Genomic DNA, 23050 nt, shown 5'->3' on the forward strand with positions numbered 1-23050 from the left:
TACAAATTTTCTAATCAGTTAGCATTTTTTCACCCAAGTAATCGGTTAACTGGCTAATCGTTGTTATCCATAGTATCTAACACATGCATAATATATATAAACCAACCAAACTTTGGATGCATACCGTCCCGCACGAACGACAACTCGTACAAGCAAGAATTAAGAAAATCCGGAATATTCTAATACAATAAATTCCTTCAAAATAGGATATGCAGTTCAAACAGTTATATAGACTTAATTAACTGTCATTTGTAAAAATCTGTTTTTCATTCTTGTGAGTCGCTCAAATTGTCTCCTTGATTATCTTCATGACATTTTAGTACATTAGCAGTTTACATCATAAAGACATAAAGGTCTAAATTCTTACCGAAAACAATTGGAATGCCATTCATTTCCTAAGGCTTGAATGAAAGAGTCCTCCTCCACAAGCCTGCTGCATTTGGCACAGATACTGCAGCATTCTGCAAGTAAAAATATATAAATATATATCTATATTTTTAATATCACAAAGTCAGTTGAGTTATATACTTGACTAGTTTCTTTACTTCTTCAGGAGCATATATAAAATAGATCACTATTATTATAATAATACAATACTTATGATTATTATAAATATACAATAATCATTATAATACAGTAAAAAAACCGGATCTTGAATATGGGTTATCTCGAATACCCTGTTTATGTCGAAGTTGATAGCTGGTCCCAGCCGTATTCCCTATATAAATGATTTAGAAAACTCTTCATATCTCAAACACTGTAATCTCGAATACCTTACCCCAATTCATAAAATGAAGTCCATAATAGCTCCAAGTGACTGAAAATTTTAAACCGTCTGTACTTTCACTTATCACAGTCATTTTCATTGGTGCCACTAACTACCCACATTGACATCATTATTATAAATCGTCAAACACCTGTGATAATGTGATTTAGATAAAAATTGACATAATAAGACATTTGTATTTTTATAAAGACTTGTTATTAGCATAATTTATGTACTATAATGAATCAATATTGATAAATATTAGTTTTGAGTCTCTAAATCATTATGGGTCCTTCCATCTCTTTTGGGTAATTAGTCATAACTACCGTAATGGCTGGGATTGGGAAAGTACAGACGGTTTAAAAATTTTCAGTCACTTGGAGCTATTACGGACTTCATTTTATGAATTGGGGTAAGAAATTCATTTTAGAAATGATATCTTATGCTGCACATTCTATGTAATAGCTTGTTGCAATGCTCAAACACTCTGTGTAGTTGTACAGTGTCAGGGCCCAGCTAAAAGTCAACCAAAAAATAATAGGCACTTTTCCGAGTTCATTTCTGCATATCTTGGGAAGTATACGGAATTTCGGGATGAACTTTGGTAGTAATGTAGATTGATTATGTATGAATAAATTAAAATACAAAGTAGAATTTTATATCAATTAATTTATTGTTTTTACATCGGCTAATTTGGGTACCCTATATTTAGAGTTCTATACCTAATTTACTCTTTATATAGTAAATTCAACCCCCAAGCGATGCAATTGCCTGTGGGTTGTTTATCTCAAAGTGCAATCAATTTCCTGGTCTGCTAAGACACACTTGGTCTCATTACTTCACACATTCTCGCCCACTGCTATTTACAACAGTTCTAACTGGCGATCACTAATTATTAAGTAACCCCCACCATATGCAGAGTTTGCATGTCATGGTAATTGGTATGACAGTTTGGGTCCTATTTAAGACAGTCTTAGAACATAAAATGGGCATTACACATTATCTCACCTGATATCATGGATAGTGTTTTAATAATTAACAAGTTTGATAAATAAATGCAAATTAAGATTTTCAAAGTGCACTTGAAGCTAATAATTATGAAAATGAAAATGTATTAAATAATTTACAGTTTATCATTAACATGGAAAATAGAGAAACACCGTTAAAAGTGAACTAAAATTGCATAATTACAATGACAGTTGCATAAATAAGTAGGCACAAAAAAATTTCCTCATTAAATATAACTAAACACAGCAATAAAGTGCACCGCCATGGTACATAATACGCCTGTCAGATGTTTATTCATTACAAGAGGCCCACAGGCCTTATCGTTCACCTGAATACTAGTGAAAAAGTATCACTACTTCCATGGGCTATGAAATCTAGAAAACAGTTCCTGTTCTGAATATCTAAGCTAAATTCTAATGTTCAGCAACAGTATAAAACAAGATGTGTTCTTAAAACTTCACTGCCCTCAAAAGTGCATACACTGATGAAAGGCTTTAAAGAATAGGTGTATTAACATTAAAACATCAAAAGATATGACTAATTTGGACTCATCATAAAGTCATAACCCTGGGTTGTGAAATTCATCATTTTTGTACATCCTTTTCTGCTATTCCTAAGTATTTTGGTAGAGGCCTGCTTTCCTGCTCTACATCACTATGCATTTAGTTTTTCTTACATGTGTGTGGTTCTTGAGAAGAAGATTTTTGAAAATTGGTCCTTTTGGGGCAGTTTTTGCCCTGCCCCTAAGGCCCATGGGGTGCAGGAATTCTGAAATTTACAATTTATGTTCCCCTTCTTCCAAATATGTTTCATACCAAATTTGAACAGAATTGGAATGATAGTTATCAAGAAGAAGTTAAAAATGTCTATTATTCACACATTTAATAACTGACCAATTTGGTCCCACCCTGATACCAAAACCTCTACCCCTGGGATCATCAAATTTACAATTTTGGTAATGGACTACCTGTTCTTTCTAAATATCAATTTACTTTCAATTTAATATCAATAGCACTAAAGAAAATGTTATTTAAGTGTTTTACACATAAACACTATATAACAAGTTTGGCCCCACCCTGGGGTCTGAACCCTTACCCCGGGGATCATGAAATTTACAATTTTGGTAGAGGCTTTCCTGCTCTACATCACTATGCATTTAGTTTTTCTTATATGTGTGTGGTTTCTGAGAAGAAAATTTTTGAAAATTGGTCCTTTTGGGGCAGTTTTTGCCCTGCCTCTAAGGCCCAGGGGTGCAGGAATCCTGAAATTTACAATTTATGTTCCCCTTCTTCCAAATATGTTTCATACCAAATTTGAAAAGAATTGGAATGATAATTATCAAGAAGTTAAAAATGTCTATTGTTCCCCACAGGGTGACCATTTTGGCCCCACCCTGATACCAAAACCCCTATCCCTGGAATAATCAAATTTACAATTTTAGTAAAGGACTACCTGTTCTTTCTAAATATCTATTTACTTTCAATTTAGTATCAATAGCATTAAAGAAGATGTAATTTAAGTGTTTTACACATAAACACTATATAACAAGTTTGGCCCCGTCCTGGGGTCAGAACCCCTACCCTGGGGATCATGACATTTACAATTTTGGTAGAGGACTTCCTGCTCTACATTACTATGCATTTAGTTTTTCTTACATGTGTGTGGTTCTTGAGAAGAAGATTTTTGAAAATATTTCAATTTTGGGCAGTTTTTGCCCTACCCCTAGGGCCCCAGGGGTGCTGGAGTCCTGAAATTTACAATTTATGTCCCCCTTGTCCCAATGATGCTTTATACCAAATTTGAAAAGAATTGGACCAGTAGTTATTTAGAAGAAGTAAAAAATATTCAATTGTTAACGCACGACGGACGACGACGGATGAAAACCAATTGCAATAGAATAATAAATAAATACAGTGCATCGCTACGGCACATATGATAATACACCTGTCAGATGTTTATTCATTATAAATAAATACAGTGCACCACCACGGCACATGATACGCCCATCAGATGTTTATTCATTATAAACAGAAACAAGAGGCCCAGGGGCCTTATAGGTCACCTGAGTATCATGTAACAACCTTCCAATGTTTGAATTAGGTTTGTGTTTAAATATAAGAATTTTACTTTTGGATGGAAGAAACATTGAATAGCTATGTGGTCAACCCTACCTTTGCACCAGAACCCCTGACCCAGGGGCCATAAATTTCAGTTTTGAAAGAAGCATCCTTGATCATCATTATCATACTATTAGTTTGTCTACTTAATACCCAGCAGCAGAGGAGAAGATTTTCAAAGAAATAAAATGCATTTTCACTATATGATCAATAGGGCCCCACCCTAATACCAGAACCCCTGACCCAGGGGCCATGAATTTCACAATTTTGAAAGAGGCATCCTTGCTCATCATAACCATGCTATTGGTTTGTCTACTTAATACCCAAGGACAGAGAAGAAGATTTTCAAAGAAATAATGCATTTTCACTATATGACTTATAGAGCCCCACCCTAGCACCAGAACCCCTGATCCAGGGGCCATGAATTTCACAATTTTTAACAAGAGGTACCGTGAGCAATGCTCACTAAGAATAACCCCTGCTTACCCCAATCTCCCAAAGGGTGTTGGTAATTGGTATAAACTACCTCTTTTCTGAGTGTTGCTACTTCGATGTCCAGTGCACATGACCTTTGACCTTTTGACCCCAAAATCGATAGGGAACATCTTCATCCCATGGGTAGTCCATATGTATGATATGGTGACTGTAGGTGGAAAGGATAACGCTTTAGAGCCCGGAAACCATATTGCTACTTCAATGTCCAGTGCGCTTGACCTTTGACCTTTTGACCCCAAAATCGATAGGGAACATCTTCATCCCATGGGTAGTCCATATGTTTGATATGGTGACTGTAGGTGGAAAGGATAACGCTTTAGAGCCTGGAAACCATATTGCTACTTCAATGTCCAGTGCGCTTGACCTTCGACCTTTTGACCCCAAAATCGATAGGGAACATCTTCATCCCATGGGTAGTCCATATATATGATTTGGTGACGGTAGGTGGAAAGGATAATGCTTTAGAGCCCGGAAACCATTGCGTCTACAAACGGACGGACGGACGGACAACCCGATTCCAGTATACCCCCCCACAACTTGTTGTGGGGGGTATAAAGAGGCATCCTTGCTCATCATTACCATGCTATTAGTTTGTCTACTTAATACCCAGAGACAGAGAAGATTTTCAAAGAATTTCTACATTTTCACTATATGACCAATAGAGCCCTACCCTAACACAAGAACCCCTGCCCCAGGGGCCATGAATTTCACAATTTTGGTAGAGGGCTCAACGCTCATTATAATTATGCCCACAGTTTGGCTTCTTGATGTCCAGGAGTAAAGAAGAAGATTTTTTAAAATTACACTCATTTTGATGGTTTTTGCCCCACCCCTCAGGCCCCAGGGGGGCAGGGACCACGAATTTCACAATTTTTGTTCCCCTCCACCCACAGATGCTATATGCCAAAATTGGTTGAAATTGGTTCAGGGGTTTCAGAGAAGAAGCTGAAAATGTTCAAATGTTAACGCACGACGCACGTCGCACGACGACGGACAAAAACAGATAGCAATAGGTCACCTGAATGAATTCAGGTGACCTAAAAAGTTCATGACACAAAATCATGTTAACCTTAATTGGTGAAAAGATTGCAGCAATCTTTGCTTTTAGGTCTGAGGTAAATTCAAGATTATTCCTTGTATAGGTGACTCTCGAAGTGAAATCATGGTCCAGATTTTTTTCTCTACATAAGAAAGCAAATTTACTATCGATCTCTCGAACGTTCGATTTCTCGACATTCTCGATCTCTTGAAGTGAAGGTCCCATAAAACACATTTCATTGTTTTTTACTCTCGATCTCTCGAAGTGGTGGTAGCGTTTACCCACCGTTACCCAAGCCTGTAATAATTTCTGCTTGGACCTTACCTGGATTTTGTTGAATGCCAGGGGATAGTGTGGCTGTGGTAATTAGGTGTTTACAGAGGTGAAACATCACCTGTGCTTCTTTGTGGAGGTGACACACTTGAGTATATAATTGGCTAATTGGTCAGTTTACACCTTACACAGAGTTCTTGTGATGATTAAAATTATATATAATCCCACTATGAGTCAAATCTATAATTTGTTTTGACATGACAATGGGAGAGTAAGTTTTATACATTAATTTAGAGACCTACAGACTGTTAAATTTCTCGAGTTTGTTCTTTGTGTAAAGTTACTTTATCGTTTTACTCCTTCGTTAGAATTTTTACTTTGTGTAAAGCGACATATAAACATTGAGCTCTGTTTAGTTAGCGATAGTAAAGCTTTATTAGAACTCAGCTTTGTATGCCTATCTTAGCATGATTAAAGAACAAATAAATACATTAACTTTGAAATCTTTCATAAATGCAAAACAGTGTTCTTTATTTTGATATTGATCAAACTATAATTACCTGACAAATATGAAGGAAAACATGTCAAAACGATATCATCTTGTTGGTAAACATTTCCGGCTACTGTAAAATCCTAACCACATTGGCGGACCTTCAATTTCCGAATTTCAATCTCTCGAACTCTACATTTCTCAAAGTTTTATCAAGGTTCCTTGAACTTCGCGAGAGTCACCTGTAATGTGTCTATTGCACATTGCAATCGACTTGTCAATATCAATAACTAGATATATTCCAAATCATATTTTCATTTTATTTCATATATTTAGATCATTTCTTTCAATGGTATGAATCACTTATTTTGGGTTGCATGCACAAAGATTATACTCATCAATTGATCTTTAACTGGACAGATGTAATTGAGCTCTTATCAAAATAATCTTTGAATCTCAAGCTGAACTAGGAAACACCATGGCTTACTCCCAAGGGGCTAATGGAATCTTAACTGGACAGAGAGATTAAACTGATGATTTGAATTTCATCGCTTTCAAACTCGAAAATTACGCAAATTATTTCGTTAAAAACACATATTTCTAGTAGTTTTAGGCATGAAAAAAGAAATAATTTTGCTGAAAAAATGAAAAAGTTAAAAAACATGTGTTGTGTTCTTTAAAACATTGATTTTTCAAATACTTAACCATTTTAAAAGTTTTAATGACCTGATTTTAAGCTAAAATCTACAATTCTTTACAGATGCACAAACTGAATAGGCCTATATATGACGATCAGATCGAATGATAGCCTCACAGTGGACTATAAGGCATTACAACTTACAGTTAAAAGCTATTTCTGAAGTCAGAGAGAGAGGAAGAGTCCAGAACTGGTAAGATGCAATACTTAAGTAAAATGTAAATGGAAATGATACCATTTCATATCAAATTTAGAATTTGAAACAGGGGGTGCCTAAAAAGACAATTCAAGTACATTTTAGAATCTTACATTTTGAATGAAAAATAAAGATTGCTTGAAATCTTTTATTTTTGTCAATTATCTTTTAAAAGTATATTGTAGGATGAAAAGCTAGCATACTCTTGCTGAAAAATCACTGTAATGTTGTTGAAAAAGTGCTGTAACATTGCTGAATAGGTGCAGTATTATTGCTGAAACAACACTGAATAATTGTTGTTCAACACATCACTGAATAATTGCTGAAACAACACTGAATTGCTAAAACAACACTAAATTACAGTCTGAAAATTGTCTGAAACATATACATGTAACTGAAAGTTTGGAGCTCACTTGCATTGGCTGAAACAAAGTCTGAAAAACTGAGATGTTCCAGCAGTCCTTCGGATGAGACCGCAAAAACCAAGGTCCCATGTCACAGCAGGTGTGGCACAATAAAAATCTCTCCCTGCTCAAAGGCCGTAAGTGCCGATCATAGGCTTAAATTTTGCAGCCCTTCACCAGCAATGGTGAAGTCTCCATATGAGTGAAAAATTCTCTAGAGGACATTAAACAATATTCAATCAATCAGACTTTGTTTCAGAATTAATTAAGATATCAAATTCAGAAAAGTTTCAGGAAAATTTCAGACACAAATTCTCATGAGGACTAAGTGTCCTAATGAGAAAATCTCAGATAAACACAAAAAGAGGCCCATGGACCATAACACTCACCTGAGTCACCATGGCCCATATTCAAAGATTTTCCTTCAATATATTTGCACGTAAACTTTCATCCCTATTGTGACCCCAACCTACCCCTAGGGGCCATGATTTTTACAAACTTGAATTTGCACCATGTCAGGAAGCATTCATGTAAATGTAAACTTCTTCGGCCCAATGGTTCTTGAAAAGAAGATTTTTAAAGATTTCCCCTGTATATTTGTCTGTAAAATGTTAACCCCCTATTGTGGCCCCATCCTGCCCCCAGGGGCAATGAACAAACTTAAATCTGCACTACGTCAGGAAGCTCTCATGTAAATGTAAACTTTCCTGGCCCAGTGGTTCTTGAGAAGACGATCTTTTAAAGATTTTCCCTATGTATTTGCATGTAAAACTTTGATCCCCTATTGTAGCCCCATCCCACCCCGGGGTCCATGATTTTAACAAACTTGAATCTGCACTATGTCAGGAAGCTTTCATGTAAATCTCAGCTTTTCTGGCCCAGTGAATCTTGAGAAGAAGATTTTCAAAGATTTCCCCTATGTATTTGCATGTAAAACTTTGATCCCCTATTGTGGACCCATCCAACTCCCAGGGGCCATGATATGAACAAACTTGAATCTGCACTATGTCAGGAAGCTTTCATGTAAATATCAGCTTTTCTGGCCCAGTGATTCTTGAGAAGAAGATTTTCCCTATGTATTTGTATGTAAAACTTGTTGCATTGTTGTGATTCTCTCCCCTTTGGCCCTTCATTTGAACAAACTTGAATCCCCTTCACCCAAGGATACTTTGTACCAAGTTTGGTTGAAATTGGCCCAGTGGTTCTGGAGATGTCAAAAGTTTGAAAATTTACAAACAGACGGACAGACAAAGATCAGAAAAGCTCACTTGATCTTTCAGCTCAGGTAAGCTAAAAATATGAACAAGAGGCACAAGGGCCTCAATACTCACCTGAGTTACCTTGACCCATTAGTGATTGTGTGTTAAATGTTATAACTTAGTGATTCCTTATGATTGAATACTTTGTGATTGTGTGTTAAATGTAATAGATTTCTCTTTGTGTGTATGTGTGTGTATGTGTTTGTGTGTGTACTTTTTGCTAAATTGATAATATTAATAAAATAAATATGTATTTCTTTCAAATTGTGTTTTTGTTTAGTTTTGTTGATTTTAATAGAGAATAAAACACACTTTTTGAGGTGGTGGTGATATGTAATACAAAATATTAGATTGATATTCTACAAAAAAGATAAATATTTAGATACACAACAAAATGTCGCGAATTTAGAGCTATGCCAAAATGTCGTTACGCGCAAAATCCCCCATGAGGATTTTCAAAAGTTGGCATGTATGCATAATTCTTTTACAAATGTCATACATACATATATATTGCTATATCATGTTATTGTTAATATCAGGAATTTCTTTCTCTTCTGTGTTTGAGTAGCCAAAATAGTTTTTGTTCATTATCTAAAGTAGAAAATTTTGGATATTTTTCTTCAATAAAATTAAATATTTCTTTTCTTTCATTATCGTATTTTTCACATGTTAATACAAAATGTATTTCATTTTCAATGGTATTAGATTTGCATTTTGTGCATAATCAGTCCTTTCTAGGAATGTTGATAAACCTACCCATTTTGATTTTTAACCTATATGAGAAGAAATTCTGAACTTGCACAATGACCTTCTGTGATCTAAATTTTTGACTTGTTTGAGCTTCACATATATATATACATGTACTTTTTTGCCTTCATTATAGTTCTGTAAATTTGAAAACCAGTCTTCCATATATATATATCCAATATTGTTTTATTACAGTAACCTAGGCAATATCTCATGAACTATTAAGTCAGGGCTTTCGTATTTTGTATGTAGATGTAAAAGTAGCATATGATATGGGGGGGGGGGGGGGAGTACATTTTGTAATGGTTAAGGGGCATGTGTATAAAATGCAAGACCTCATTTAGTGGAATGACCTGACAACCCTTGGTATGGACTAGCCATTTTAGGGTATATAAAGCAAAGCTTTGGGGAATTCAGAAGCTAGCTGAAAAAGTCAGTGGATGAATAAGAAAGAAAGAAGTCGAGGGTAAGAGCAGAAAAAAGTCAAACAGTTATAAGCATCAATGGCAAGTAATCCTAGGGAATTGGATGTTATAAAGTTCTGGGTGTAATACTCTATCAACATGATCAATAGGAACCTAGGGGAGAAACACGCTGCAAGAAGTAGCCCTTACCCAGTCCCAGTCTCTAGATAAGAAAAAATTTAGTACGGTGTAATTTACCCTCAGATAGAGCGGACTTCATAATCATTCCTATCATTAGCTCAGATTGAGTATTAAAGAGAAAAAACATATAATTCCCTTGTAAGAACCTGATCATACACGTTACAATATGATTTGCAAATCGGGTGTACAAAGGTATCGGGTTCGTTCGCCCTCTCTACATGTTCGCGTCCGTCCGTTCGCCCAGAGTCCGTTCGCCATAATTCTCGTTCGCCCTTTTCCTCGTTCGCCCTATATCCCGTTCGCCATATATATATATATAGTATATAGTATATATTAAGCTTTTTTTTATTTTTTAAGACATTTATTACATATCGATTTTTTTTTTTCGCAATTAACAATTTTAAGTTTCTTAAATAAATAGACTGGTATTTTAATTCTGATTGTAGTGTTTATAAAAGACATAATTAGTTTAAATGTATGTTATTTTTAATACTGTAATTTGGGGAATCAGCTCCTTTGTTTTCTTAACGATTCGCGATGTTTTGAAAGCAATATTGAAGACATTGAGACGTTAATAGGCCCATTATGGATATGAGCACCGGTTTTATCTTTGAAGAATTTTTTGATTTTCAACTACAAACCAGTCCTTTGATCTCAAGAATGATTTATAAGGAGATGGAACTTGAAACTTCATCAAACTACTATCCACCATGGCAGAGGTCAACCCCCCGTGCATCTCATGTGGCAGAGAAGTACGACCAAGGCATACGTGAAAAATATTTTTTTTGGTTCATCTATAGAAAGATATGTATAGAAAAATGAAGAATTCCTATGTTTCAGACATTCAACTTAATAAGAGGGCGAACGGACCATGGGCGAACAAGTTTTAGGGCGATCGGACTCTGGGCATAAGGGAATAAGGGCGAACGGCGTCATGGGCGAACGCGTTTTAGGGCGAACGAACATACATTCGTGTACAAAAGTAAATGGACAATATCAGTGTTATACCAACATATGATTAATAATCTTTTTCTGAAGGTTTTAACTAGATTATTCAACCTCTGGAACTGACAGGTGAAAATGCCTGCCTTGTGGATCATTAGATCCTGGGTTGATGTCTTCAGGTGTGAATGTAGCGATCACCTAGGTTCAATTGTCGGTGGCCAGATAGCTCAGTTGGTACCTGACTAGAGAATTCAGGGGGTCGGGCCCCGGGGTTCGAATCCCGGTGTGATCCGTTGCATTTTGTTCTCCCTTCCTGTTCAAGAGTGTTGAATTGCATATATATGGTGTGTATATAATATATATATATAGATATAGATATATCTATATAAATATAAATATGCACATCAACTAGTAAATTATATAATATAATCCGTATTTAATAAGTTTAAATTTTTCATTACCTGTGTCATCCTCTGTCATTTCATTAACATTCGCAGTGAAGTTAATACGTTTATCGCTTACATTGGGTTCGGTTCGAAATTCGAAATTCGGTATATATTCACTAGACACTTCGGCCCAAAGACACTTCGACCCAATGCAATGACACTTCGGCTCAAAATGTAGGTGTGGTAGTTGGGTTTTACTTTCACTTTTATTTCTGGATTTCGATCCCGATGTAAGGAAAGTCCGTGCTTTTACGTATCCGGTTTTAAATTTTAAACACCGACTAGAAAGTTCCAGTTATAACTTCTTTGTCTGATGTTTGTAGTTTACGAGAACTGTACGAGTTACATTTAGCATTCAAATGTGAATCTTAGATATATTTACCATGAATTATTATAGTATCAAGTCCTCACTAGCTCCAATGGTACAAAGCAATGTAATATCTACATTGATCTCTAAAAGGCTCATAGCTTACAATCTAAGCCTGAACAAGTTAAAAATTATACATAGGCGTGACCCTCACAGTGGAATTCAAACTGTTTTTATTGAGTTTGTGTTTGGTTCAAAGAAACCTAGAATTAATATGTTTTACGGCGTGACCGTGTTTGAGGGCGAAGCAAAAAAGTTTTGGCATTATTATCTATATCCAAAACAGGACAAAAACAACTCGAAGTTAGCACGCGGACGGAGCTGTACCAAAGCATCCTAATTTTGGACATTTGATCCGCCTATATATTGAACGCGGGAAATATAACGCAATTGATGTAAACAGTACATTGTGACGTCATATTCAGTGTCGTTATTTAGCAAATTTACAAACATAGCGTTTGAACCACAACAAAAAACATGACGTTGATTATATATGATTAAGAAAATAAGATTTACATGCTTTTACGGATTTTGTGTGTAACATCTCAGAACGACGTTAACTAGGGTAGACGAGATTCAAAATGAAGGAATACATGTTCACGCGCTAATATTCGAATCGACGCCATTGGTACCAAACTTTTCAAGTTCCATAGGTATGGTTTAATTTTTCATTATTTTCCTATATTTTCCTTTTAAACATACGTGTTACCTATAGGGAGAGCTCCGCTCTCACGGCCCCTTCGGGCCGTGAGAGGGCTTCGCCCTCTAATATGATTACGGTGTGACCGTTGGGGCGAGCGCAGCATATCTGAATACATTTTCAAAAAATTATATTGAAAACAAGGAAAACTGATCTGGTTCACTGTCAATACGTAGGATTACTGTCCAAACTCCCCGTCGAGGCCTCATTACGTCACCTACGAATAGACCTCTCCTATGTGACGCAGCACAATATACAGATTTGTATATTGTGAGTCCGCGATTATCACGCAGGCAAATAACACTAAAGAAGTAGTTCGCAGTTAAAAGTTTGAAAATATTGATATTGAGAGCATTAATAATATGTTTTACGTCGTGACCGTGTTTGAGGGCGAAGCAAAAAAGTTTTGGCATTAGTATCTATATCCAAAACAGGACAAAAATAACCCGAAGTTAGCACGAGGACAGAGCTGTATCAAAGCATCCTAATTTTGGACATTTGATCCGCCTATATATTGAACGCGGGAAATATAACGCAATTGATGTAAACAGTACATTGTGACGTCATATTCAGCGTCGTTATTTAGCAAATTTACAAACATAGTGTTTGAACCACAACAAAAAACATGACGTTAATCGTGGAGTGATTATATATGATCAAGAAAATAAGATTGACATGCTTTTATGGATTTTATGTCTAACATCTCAGAACGACGTGAACTAGGGTAGACGAGATTCAAAATGGAGGAATACATGTCCACGCGCTAATATTCGAATCGACGCCATTGGTACCAAACTTTTCAAGTTCGTTAGGTATGGTTTAATTTTTCATTATTTTCCTATATTTTCCTTTAAAACATGTATATACGTGTTACCTATAGGGAGAGCTCCGCTCTCACGGTCCTTCGGGCCGTGAGAGGGCTTCGCCCTCTATAAAAGTATGGATTTTATTTTAAACATAAAATGATCAAAAGATCATTAAAAAGTAGGGAGACTCTGTTCAAATTATTGTGTAAAGTAATGAACTTGATGTTTACGTTCTTGTTTTGAAAGTTGTTTACGTTTGACGTTATGTTTTTTCGTCATTCTACAGTGACGTCACAGTATACGCGGCCTAAGAAATCGCTATCCCATAATGCCTAAGTGGAAGAGTTTGGTTTGTGAGCAAACGAACTCTGGTGGAAGTTTGGATTACTGTCTTGCTCTTCTCGCCAATGTAGGAACCAGTTTAGCGGGAAATGCAACGAGCGTGTTGTGACGTAGTCTGGTAGTTGTGACGTGATTGTTTACATTTCTTTAGACAATATTTTAAAAAGAAAAAGAAAGGGGGAAGAATTTAAGAAATGAAACTTTTAATTCTTTGTTTGATGCATGTATCAAACGAAACATTGGACGGAAAACTTCATCAATGCGCGTAGCGCATTGATGAAAAAGTTTTCCGTCCAATGTTTCGTTTGATACATGCATCAAACAAAGAATTATAAGTTTTATTTTTTATCATTTAATTATGTTTTTAAGATAGAAAAACAAATAGTTTCTCATCAAAAGGCTTGAATTAACGTTTCTGAAATGGCGCGTAGGAATACATATAGACAAGAATGAAAACAAAACGGCATGGCTGTGCGTTCAGGTCAGGAACAGTTACTGTGCAGATTTAAATGGATTATACGCCAAATTAAAGGTGCAATGGTTAAAAGCTGAATTAAATATAAAGGAAGATAACAAGTGGTGACTGGATTTATGCTGCATCGTGTTGGAGGAGACGTTAAACACTGGTTGCATGTGTCGTTGGAACGGTGGAATGCAATTCGACTCCATTTCAATATCGAGGAAAACGTTCAAAACGCATTCGTTGACTGAGCCCCATATAACGCATTTCAATTTCATTGATATTTACCAGATCAGAAGTCGCCACTTGCTCCGTCACGTTATCGATCTCGTATAGCAGACGATTCATACCGGGAACTCGTGTAATCTGTCTACTTCTACCAGTAAGTGGTCTACGTCATCAAATTGACTATTCTGCCACGTCATCGCCTATGTATGTTGTTTCTTTAAATTAATTTGTATTTTATTCATATCTTTAGTTGTGCTGAAAAACAAAAATCAAACAAATGCATTTCGTTATATATAATGCTTGTGTGGAAAATACCGTTCTATAAATAACGCTAAAATTAGAACGGGGAAGACGCATTCCAGAGAAAAGTAGTTCTGCGTGCTTAGTGCAGATGAACTCCGAACGAAATTTGACAGAGAAATCAAACGAATTTTTCAACCAATCAGCATCGTTTATAAGTCATCACTTTAAAAGTTATTAAATGATATGATTTTCATCCTTTCCTTTCAAATAAGAAAGGTTTGTAATACTTCAAAGATTTTTTATTATTATTATTTTACGAATCGAACCATCCGCCATTTTGTACGAGGGACTTCTGGGACTGGCGTCAAAAAAAAATTCTTGTTAGAGGTTGAGATTTTGCTCGGATTATTTCCCGCGCTCTAGTCATTAGAGCTCGCAGTACGAGCCATCGCTTCGCGCTGGCTCGCTGCGTTCGCTATAAATCCTCAGAAATCATCAGCAAAGTTGTTGAATATTTGAACTCTTCTTCACAAGTACTTTCAAGAAACAAAATTATTTGTACATGAGCTGTAGTTGCTAGAATCAACACATATGTTACACTATATTTATTTTTTCTATAAGTATGAGATAGCATATAGGTATTTTTATGAATGATTTGATTGATAGCCAAACAAAAAAAGAATAGCACACACACCAAAACAATTTTGAGAAAAAGAAAGGGGTGGGGGTGCCCCCCCCCCCCTCCTTGTGTTCTAATTGTCTGGTAGGACAAAATTTTCAGTATGTTTTACATATATATATATATTGTCATATTCTGTTAATCTTGATTTTTAGACTGTATTTGCTGTTACAATTTACTATTTTCAAAGTGTGCAAAAAAATAATTGTAAAACTTAAATTTAAAAATGGGGGTTTGCATATTCAAGAGACCATTTTGCAATATATCTCTGGTCAACTATGGTAAAATATGTTTGTTTTTTTGTTAACCTTAGATATAATTCTAAATATTTTTAAAGATAAACTGGCATGTAAACAATTTAGATTTTGAGAATTTTTCAAACTTGCGATATTCTGTGATTTTTTTCTGAAGGATGTGAGCAGATTAAACAGCAATTGTGTATGTTTTCAATTGAATATCTTTAAAAATTCTCTCAATAAATGAATAGCTATTGGTTTTTATATATTATAGCTTAATATGATATGCTTTGGTGCATATTTTTAATAAAACATGAGATCATGCATTCTTGTGTTAAAATTTGGCTTTTGCATTTGGGGGTATATGTGCTCTGTAGCACATAGTATAAAAATAAACCCGCAAAGGTATGTCTAATATGGGTTTTTTAGTTAGTTTATGAGTTGTTAAAGTTATTTAAATGAAAAAACCATTCTTCCTATTTTGGAATTACGTCTTGTTCGTCTACTTTGACCTTTTTACTTACTAAATTATTATTACCTTTGGGTTGGGAGAATTCCTTGATAGATTATAGGCTAAGTTCTAGGCTTTAGGAGTGTGTATTTGTCACATTCATACTGGTAATAAATTCGTAAAGTGTTACCTATCTTATTTTCATTTCTATTTGAATTTATTTTCAAGTTTCTAATCATAGTGTAGTTGGGTCGTTTCGAAGTCGCCACTATCAAATAAAATAAAACAAACAAAACGCAAAGTACAGACTATACGAACGCCAGACCTGCTACATAGGACACTTCGGGCCAAACTTTTGTGACACTTCGGCCCAAAATTTTGAGACACTTCGGCCCAAAGACATTGCGGCCCCTATTATTTTTTTCTCCGAGACACTTCGGCCCATTTTTGTTTAGGCTTTATAGATGGTATTAGGACAACTCGCCCTCAAGACAACTCGCCCCCTCTCAAGACTACTCGCCCCCTCTCAGCACAACTCGCCCCCATTTGGCTAAGCCGTTGACTTTTAATATTTTCAGCGGTACGGAGAATAGCGGAAAATAATTGTCTTATAGGTTCGGAAATAAATTGTCCAATGAAATTTAGTCACGTGGTGACTATTGGTTTGCGTAGTGCTCGAATAGCACGGGATATCAGTTCTAGCCCGTCTTCTGGAGACAACACACAAAATGGAAGACTTCGGGGAAACCGATATCAGCTCTCAAGTCCAGAGAGTCGTTAGCTCTGAAGTTAAGAAAGCGGTGGCATCGTCGCAAAATCAGATTCTTAATAGTATGCAAGCGATGATTGATCGAAATTTCAAGAATTTCCAGTCGTCGATGGAAACAACGCAAAAAGAACTTTCTTCCTCCCAGCTGGCAAAAATTGAAGAAAACATTTTTGGATCATACAAATTCAAAAGGCACGGAAATGAAACGCAATACCGCAGTTCTAAATGCCCAAGTTATTACCAAACTCCGAGAAGCTGATGCGAACTTAGACAGTGCCAACATTTCCATGAAAAATATCAATGCGGCCACATCTAAAATTGGAAAAGGTATTCAACTCATTACAGAAAGGCAGAAGCTCATCAAAATTGACGATTCGAGTCCATTAGGCTGGAAAGTCGTTGCAGAATATAAAGCTAATCCAATCGCCGATGATTCTGACGACGAGAAACGGATCACCAACCCAGATAGCATGACTACGTTGGCCCAACGTTGGCTAATGGTTGGACTGTTGGCCGATGGTTGGCGTTGGCTAAACAACGTTGGCCCAACATCGGACCAATGTCAACATATCACGTTCATACTCCGATGCCGGGGTTAGTCGGGAATACAACATTGGGCCAACGTTGTAATATTGTGACGGAGTTTGTTGTCAACACAATGCTGGCCCAACATTGGGCCAATGTCATCTTATCACTTTCATACTCTGGTACAAGGGCTAGTTGGGAATACAATATTGGCTCAACATTGGGCCAACGTTGTAAGATCGTGATGAAATTATGACACACGCACACACAAATGCACATGACTCGCATATTTTGATGAAGAGGATGCTGAGTTAATTTAAATATTAAGATTAGTGTAGAATGTATAATTGATTTGAAATATTTATAATTTTTATAAAACATATACACACATAATTGATTTTTTTTTAAAAACATTTTTAAAAAAAAAAATATACATTCATGCGAATATCATTAATGCAGGGATACAAATATTAACCTTGCATATCAAAAGAATGAACTCAAAAGAGAAAGCTTTAACACATTGCAAAGATTACATAACTGCTATAAAGTGTTGGATTTAGGAAGCAGATTCTAAGATAAGAGCACATTTACTAACCAAGCAATTAGGACGGAGTTTTTCACAGCTTGAGACTGGTCAGTTTCTATGGTAATCTTGATATCTGATATGTTGGGATGGTCAACCCTGCATCTATTTTACGTGTCCAGCATTCTTATCTCGGAGTTTTACTGAAGAATAACGTGATACAAGGAAAATTTATTCTGGGGAATCGTTTTTATTGTGGATTAAAGTAATACGACCCTCAAATGGTGAATTTTCTTTTTTTTTTTTTTTTTTAAAAACAACTCTTCTATTAATATTATAAAGCGTTATGAGGAACTTTATTTTCATATCTAAATGACCACTCGCTGTTGGCGTGGTCCGCTAAGTACTGTGCATTTATAACAATACTGTATTGACCCAATATTGGCAATTTTGAATTACAGGTAAATAATCTTTATCTTGTAATGGCCCAACGATGGGCCTACCGATACATTGCAATTTGCTATGTTGGCCTAATGTTGGCCCAACGATTACATGCATGTGTTACTACGTTGGGCCAACATCGCCCCAACATGTTGGGCCAACAAAGGCCCACTTTGCACTTAGACATTGCGCCAACATTGTCCTCCCAACGTTGGGCCAACAAAGCCGGTTACATTGGACCAACGTTGTGCCAACGTACGTATGCTATCTGGGAAGGCAGAAAAGAAGGGAAAACTACAGCGGGTGATGTGTAAAACAGTCTTACATCAAGATCGCACCCCTATAAGATTGATGAAACTAAATCGCCATCGAAAAAGCCAGGACATGTTTCCGGTGTGGGTTCAAACCTTACTGGGCAAAAGATTGCAGAAAGAAAACCAGAGAATCAGAGAAGTATTTTTGATAATATTTCATTTAGAAAATCATGCATGCAATCAGATAAAGAAAGCTATTTAGATAGGCTTTCGTCGAGTCCTGTCACGGATCAATGCTCACCACCCAATAGTCCAGTCGGTCTTTTAAACTCAAGCTTACCTGTATGGGTTCAGAGACCTTGAGATGACAGCAGACAGCCATAAAAAGGCAGAGCTCTGGGTAGGGGGAGACTTAAATCTTCCCGACATCAACTGGTCATCGCAGTCAATAGAGGGAAATTCAAATTCTGTCGCTATCAACCAACGATTTCTCAGTTGTGTTCACCATTGTGCACTTGAGCAAATGGTAGACTTCCCAGCACGTTTAAATGCCACACTGGATCTTTTCATGACCAATAGGTCATCTCTGGTAGACAAATGCAGACCAGCCCCAGGTATTGGCGACCATGATATTGTACTTGTTACATCCTCTGCCTCAGTCAGACGTTCAAGGCCTGTACAACACAAAATCCATCTATGGAATAGGGCTGATCTGAAAACCATGAAAGAGGAGTGTCGCATCCTGACCAACAAGTTCCTGGCAGGGTTTAACAACATCAACCCTGTAGAAGAAATCTGGGCCTATATCAAAACAAGTTTACTTGGCTTACAAGACCAGCACATCCCATCTAAGATGTCGTCACCAAGATACTCGCAATCATGGGTTAATCGATGCGTAAAGAGGGCCACCCGGAAAAAGAAGCGCAGCTTATGAAATGCGAGGCAAACCAAGAATGACAAGGACATCCAGAGATACCATCGTTTGAAGAAGGAGTCAAGATCAGCATGTAAGGCAGCATATGACACATACATAAAGGACATGATCAGCCCAGATGCAACATCGAACCCTAAACGATTCTGGAGTTTTATTAAGGACATGAAATCTGATACCACAGGAGTAGCACCACTGAAGGATTCTGCTGGAATGACCCACTCCGACAGTAACAGGAAGGCCAACATCCTCAACAAACAGTTTTCATCAATCTTTAACAAAGACGAGCGAACAGATACCATCCCAGACAAAGGTCGCAGTCCTTATGAGGACATGCCGTCCATAACAATTGGACTCGAAGGTGTGAGGAAGTTGCTCTCCAACCTCCAGATCCACAAGCCAACTGGTCCAGATGGAGTTGACTGTAGGTTACTGAAAGAGTTTTCTGATGAGATTGCTCCAATGTTTCAGGTACTCTTCCAGGCATCTCTAAACCAAGCATCTATCCCAGTAGAGTGGAAGACAGCAAATGTGGTACCTATTTACAAAAAAGGGGAGAATAATAAAGCGGAAAATTATCGTCCGGTCAGTTTAACATCTGTGACATGCAAGATGCTGGAGCATATTATATGCAGTAACATCATGCGACACTTGGAAGGTAACAACATACTCCATGGTGCCCAGCATGGTTTTCGTAAGAGGCGTTCTTGTGAGAGTCAGCTAATACTTACCATCCAGGACTTACCTTATAACATCGACTCCAAAGGCCAAGCTGACGTCATCTTACTAGACCTTTCAAAGGCATTCGACAAAGTTCCTCACAAGCGTCTTCTGTATAAGTTAGACCACTATGGGATTAGACACAGTCATCTGCAATGGATCAAAGACTTCCTTGTAGGTCGGACCCAACAAGTGTTACTGGGGGGGGGGGGCGTTACATCATCTACAGCCCCAGTACAATCAGGAGTCCCCCAGGGTAGTGTGCTTGGACCATTGCTGTTCCTGTTGTTTATCAATGACCTACCAGATTGTGTCTCAGAGGGATCAACAGCAAGATTATTTGCAGATGACTGTGCCCTCTACAGGGATATCAGAAAGGAGGAGGACGCCATCAAGCTTCAAGAAGACCTAGAAGCTCTACAGCAATGGGAGGGTAATTGGTTAATGGAGTTCCACCCCAAGAAATGTCAAGTACTGCATGTCACCAACAAAAGGAAGTGTGTAGAATACCCCTACAACATCCATGGACACACCCTTGAAGTGGTTGATTATGCCAAGTACCTTGGGGTTAATATCCACAAGAGTTTGAAATGGACTCAGCACATCAACCAGATCACCAAGAAAGCAAACTCAACATCAACTTCTCTGCGGCGTAACATCCATCAATGCCCACGTGAGACCAAAGCCCTATGCTATAAGACATTAGTCCGTCCCTTGTTGGAATATGCAAGTGTTATCTGGGACCCGCATACGGCAGAAAACATCAACAAGATTGAGATGGTACAGAGGAGAGCTGCTAGAATGGTAATGAATGATTTTAGGACAACCAACAGTGTCTCCAATATGATTCAACAACTCAACTGGCCCTTACTACAGGAGCGTAGAGCCCAAGCCAGGATTATTATGATGTACCGGATTGTGTATCAGCTGATTGACATTCCATCCACACTCCTGATACCAACCATTTCTCCAAGAGGGAACAACATCACCTTCCTTGTGCCGTATGCCAGGACTACAGTTTACCAGAAATCGTTTTTTACAGATGGGATTAGGATTTGGAACTCTTTACCATCGGAGGCTGTCAATGCAGCATCCTTAGGCAGCTTCAAGTGCCAGATCCAGTCCATCAGTATCCGACCATAGACAACCTGGATTTTAAACTTTTCAATGCACTTGTAAATTTATATCTTAATCACATAAGACGTCCTTGCACCACACGGTACAAAATACACTTTAAAGGACACATATCATGTTTTCAAATTATACAAAATCACATGCATTTTGTCTTCTTTATGCTTATAGTAATTAATTGTAATAGTTCGTTCGCCGAAATTTTGCGATAATTAACCACAATACAGACTTAAATCTAAGCCCCGATTTAAAAAAAAGTCTAGGAAGATAGTCACGTGGTACAGTGATGTCACATGCGCCCTTCGGATTGTGAAAGTACTGTAAAATATTATTAAAAACTCAGCTTTTAGGGGCCTAATTTATTCACCATGGGCAACATTTAAATCGATGTTGACAAATTTCCCGAGTTTCATATGTTTTCGCCACCAGTGCATACAAATAACGATGTGAATACCCAAATATAGCGAGGAAAGCGAGTATGAAATCGGCAATATATTGCGAGTAAATAATGTTTATATGGGTCGCTGTCTACAAACTGTTTGGTAATGTTAGTCCTTTATACATCTGTAATTGGCGCTGTTTTTTCTAAAATGAACAGTGCAATCATTATCTATTTTTGGATTAGACAAATTCTAATACGTTACATTGTTGATGTTGACAACTAGGCCCTAGGCCAAGCTACTGACATTTCGGAAAGAAAGAAAAAAAAACACAAATCAATAAAAATAATCAAATTTAAAGTGGAAATCACATTATTTTATTTTGATAATAAAAGCAATCTTATTATTATTTTTGAATTATGATCAGCACGTCGTTAGGAAGTGGGAGCACAGCGTTATACTGACGCACTCTTGAAAGTTCAATGAGGAAATAATTTTATAATTCAATTTCAAGTTAGGAAATACACTGTGCAATATTCTATTACTTATATAATTAAAAGTTCAATTATTCTGTATCATTAATTTTTTTGTAAATCTACCAGTTGGTAGACACTGATAGCACAAGTTACATTGTATATATGTTGTTACAAGATGAAGGTCAGTTGATCCGAGTGTGTATTGAATTTGAAGACCAAAACAGAATGTATGCTATAATATAGGCCTACCAGTGCTTATATAGCTTCGATCTATCCATTTTCTCGCAGTTTATCAGGGTCTCTGTCCAAGCGGGTTTTGAAAAGGTGACTGGGTGGGGTTTTTTAAGGTAAAGTTCTTGCTCCAACAAAAAATTATCCCGACGTCTTTCTTCTCGTACCTTCCTTCGAAAAATTGAAAAAACACTCAGTCTAAATCCTTACTACCGACAACTAGTACACCCGAGCACGGCACTATACATCTCAATGCAATATTATTTACAAGCCGTTAACGTGATAATTGGTTTTTTGTCGATTAAATCTAATCTGTTTATGAAATGGCTAGTAGATGTTTTCAAACCCGAGGGCGCATACGACGTCACACATAATGGCGCGTAAAATAGCGAAAGTAAATATGAAGTACCACACAGGAAGAAGACGATCATCACATTTGTATATTCCCAGAGCACAGGCAATATTTAGGTCTCAGCTGGACAATAAATGGCTGTCAAAAATATTATGTATTCAACGTTCTGCCTTTTGGTCTATCTACGGCAGGTTACATCTTTTCTAAAGTCAAAAGACATTTTGTTAAGTACTTGACAGCTGCTTGAGGTCTAAAAATGTTAAAATAATCATGTACCTGGACGACGGCTTGTGTAGTAGTTCTTCAGAGTCATACAAG

At 36.9% G+C, this 23050-nt stretch overlaps 1 protein-coding gene and 1 pseudogene across 4 annotated transcripts in view; one reads left to right on the top strand and one right to left on the bottom strand.

Annotated features, from left to right (window-relative positions):
• LOC125664639 (LIM domain kinase 1-like) overlaps positions 1-11758 on the bottom strand; it is a 231804-nt gene extending 220046 nt beyond the window's left edge. For 2 of the 4 annotated variants that reach the window (XM_048897478.2, XM_056154636.1), the window contains exons 1-2: positions 11503-11758; positions 368-461 (exon numbers count right to left, since the gene is read on the bottom strand). In XM_048897478.2, coding sequence (XP_048753435.1) covers positions 368-461; positions 11503-11521 — 113 coding nt within the window. In that variant the 5' untranslated portion in view covers positions 11522-11758. Of the gene's footprint in view, positions 1-367; positions 462-10105; positions 10119-11502 lie in introns of all 4 variants that reach the window. The other 2 variants (XM_056154629.1, XM_056154642.1) reach the window with 2 other exon arrangements.
• A 4875-nt stretch (positions 11759-16633) lies between these two features.
• Positions 16634-17367, top strand: LOC125683046 (uncharacterized; annotated as a pseudogene).
• The last annotated feature ends 5683 nt before the right edge of the window (positions 17368-23050 follow it).

Source organism: Ostrea edulis, chromosome 1 (assembly GCF_947568905.1).
Source record: "Ostrea edulis chromosome 1, xbOstEdul1.1, whole genome shotgun sequence".
NCBI lineage: Eukaryota > Metazoa > Mollusca > Bivalvia > Ostreida > Ostreidae > Ostrea > Ostrea edulis.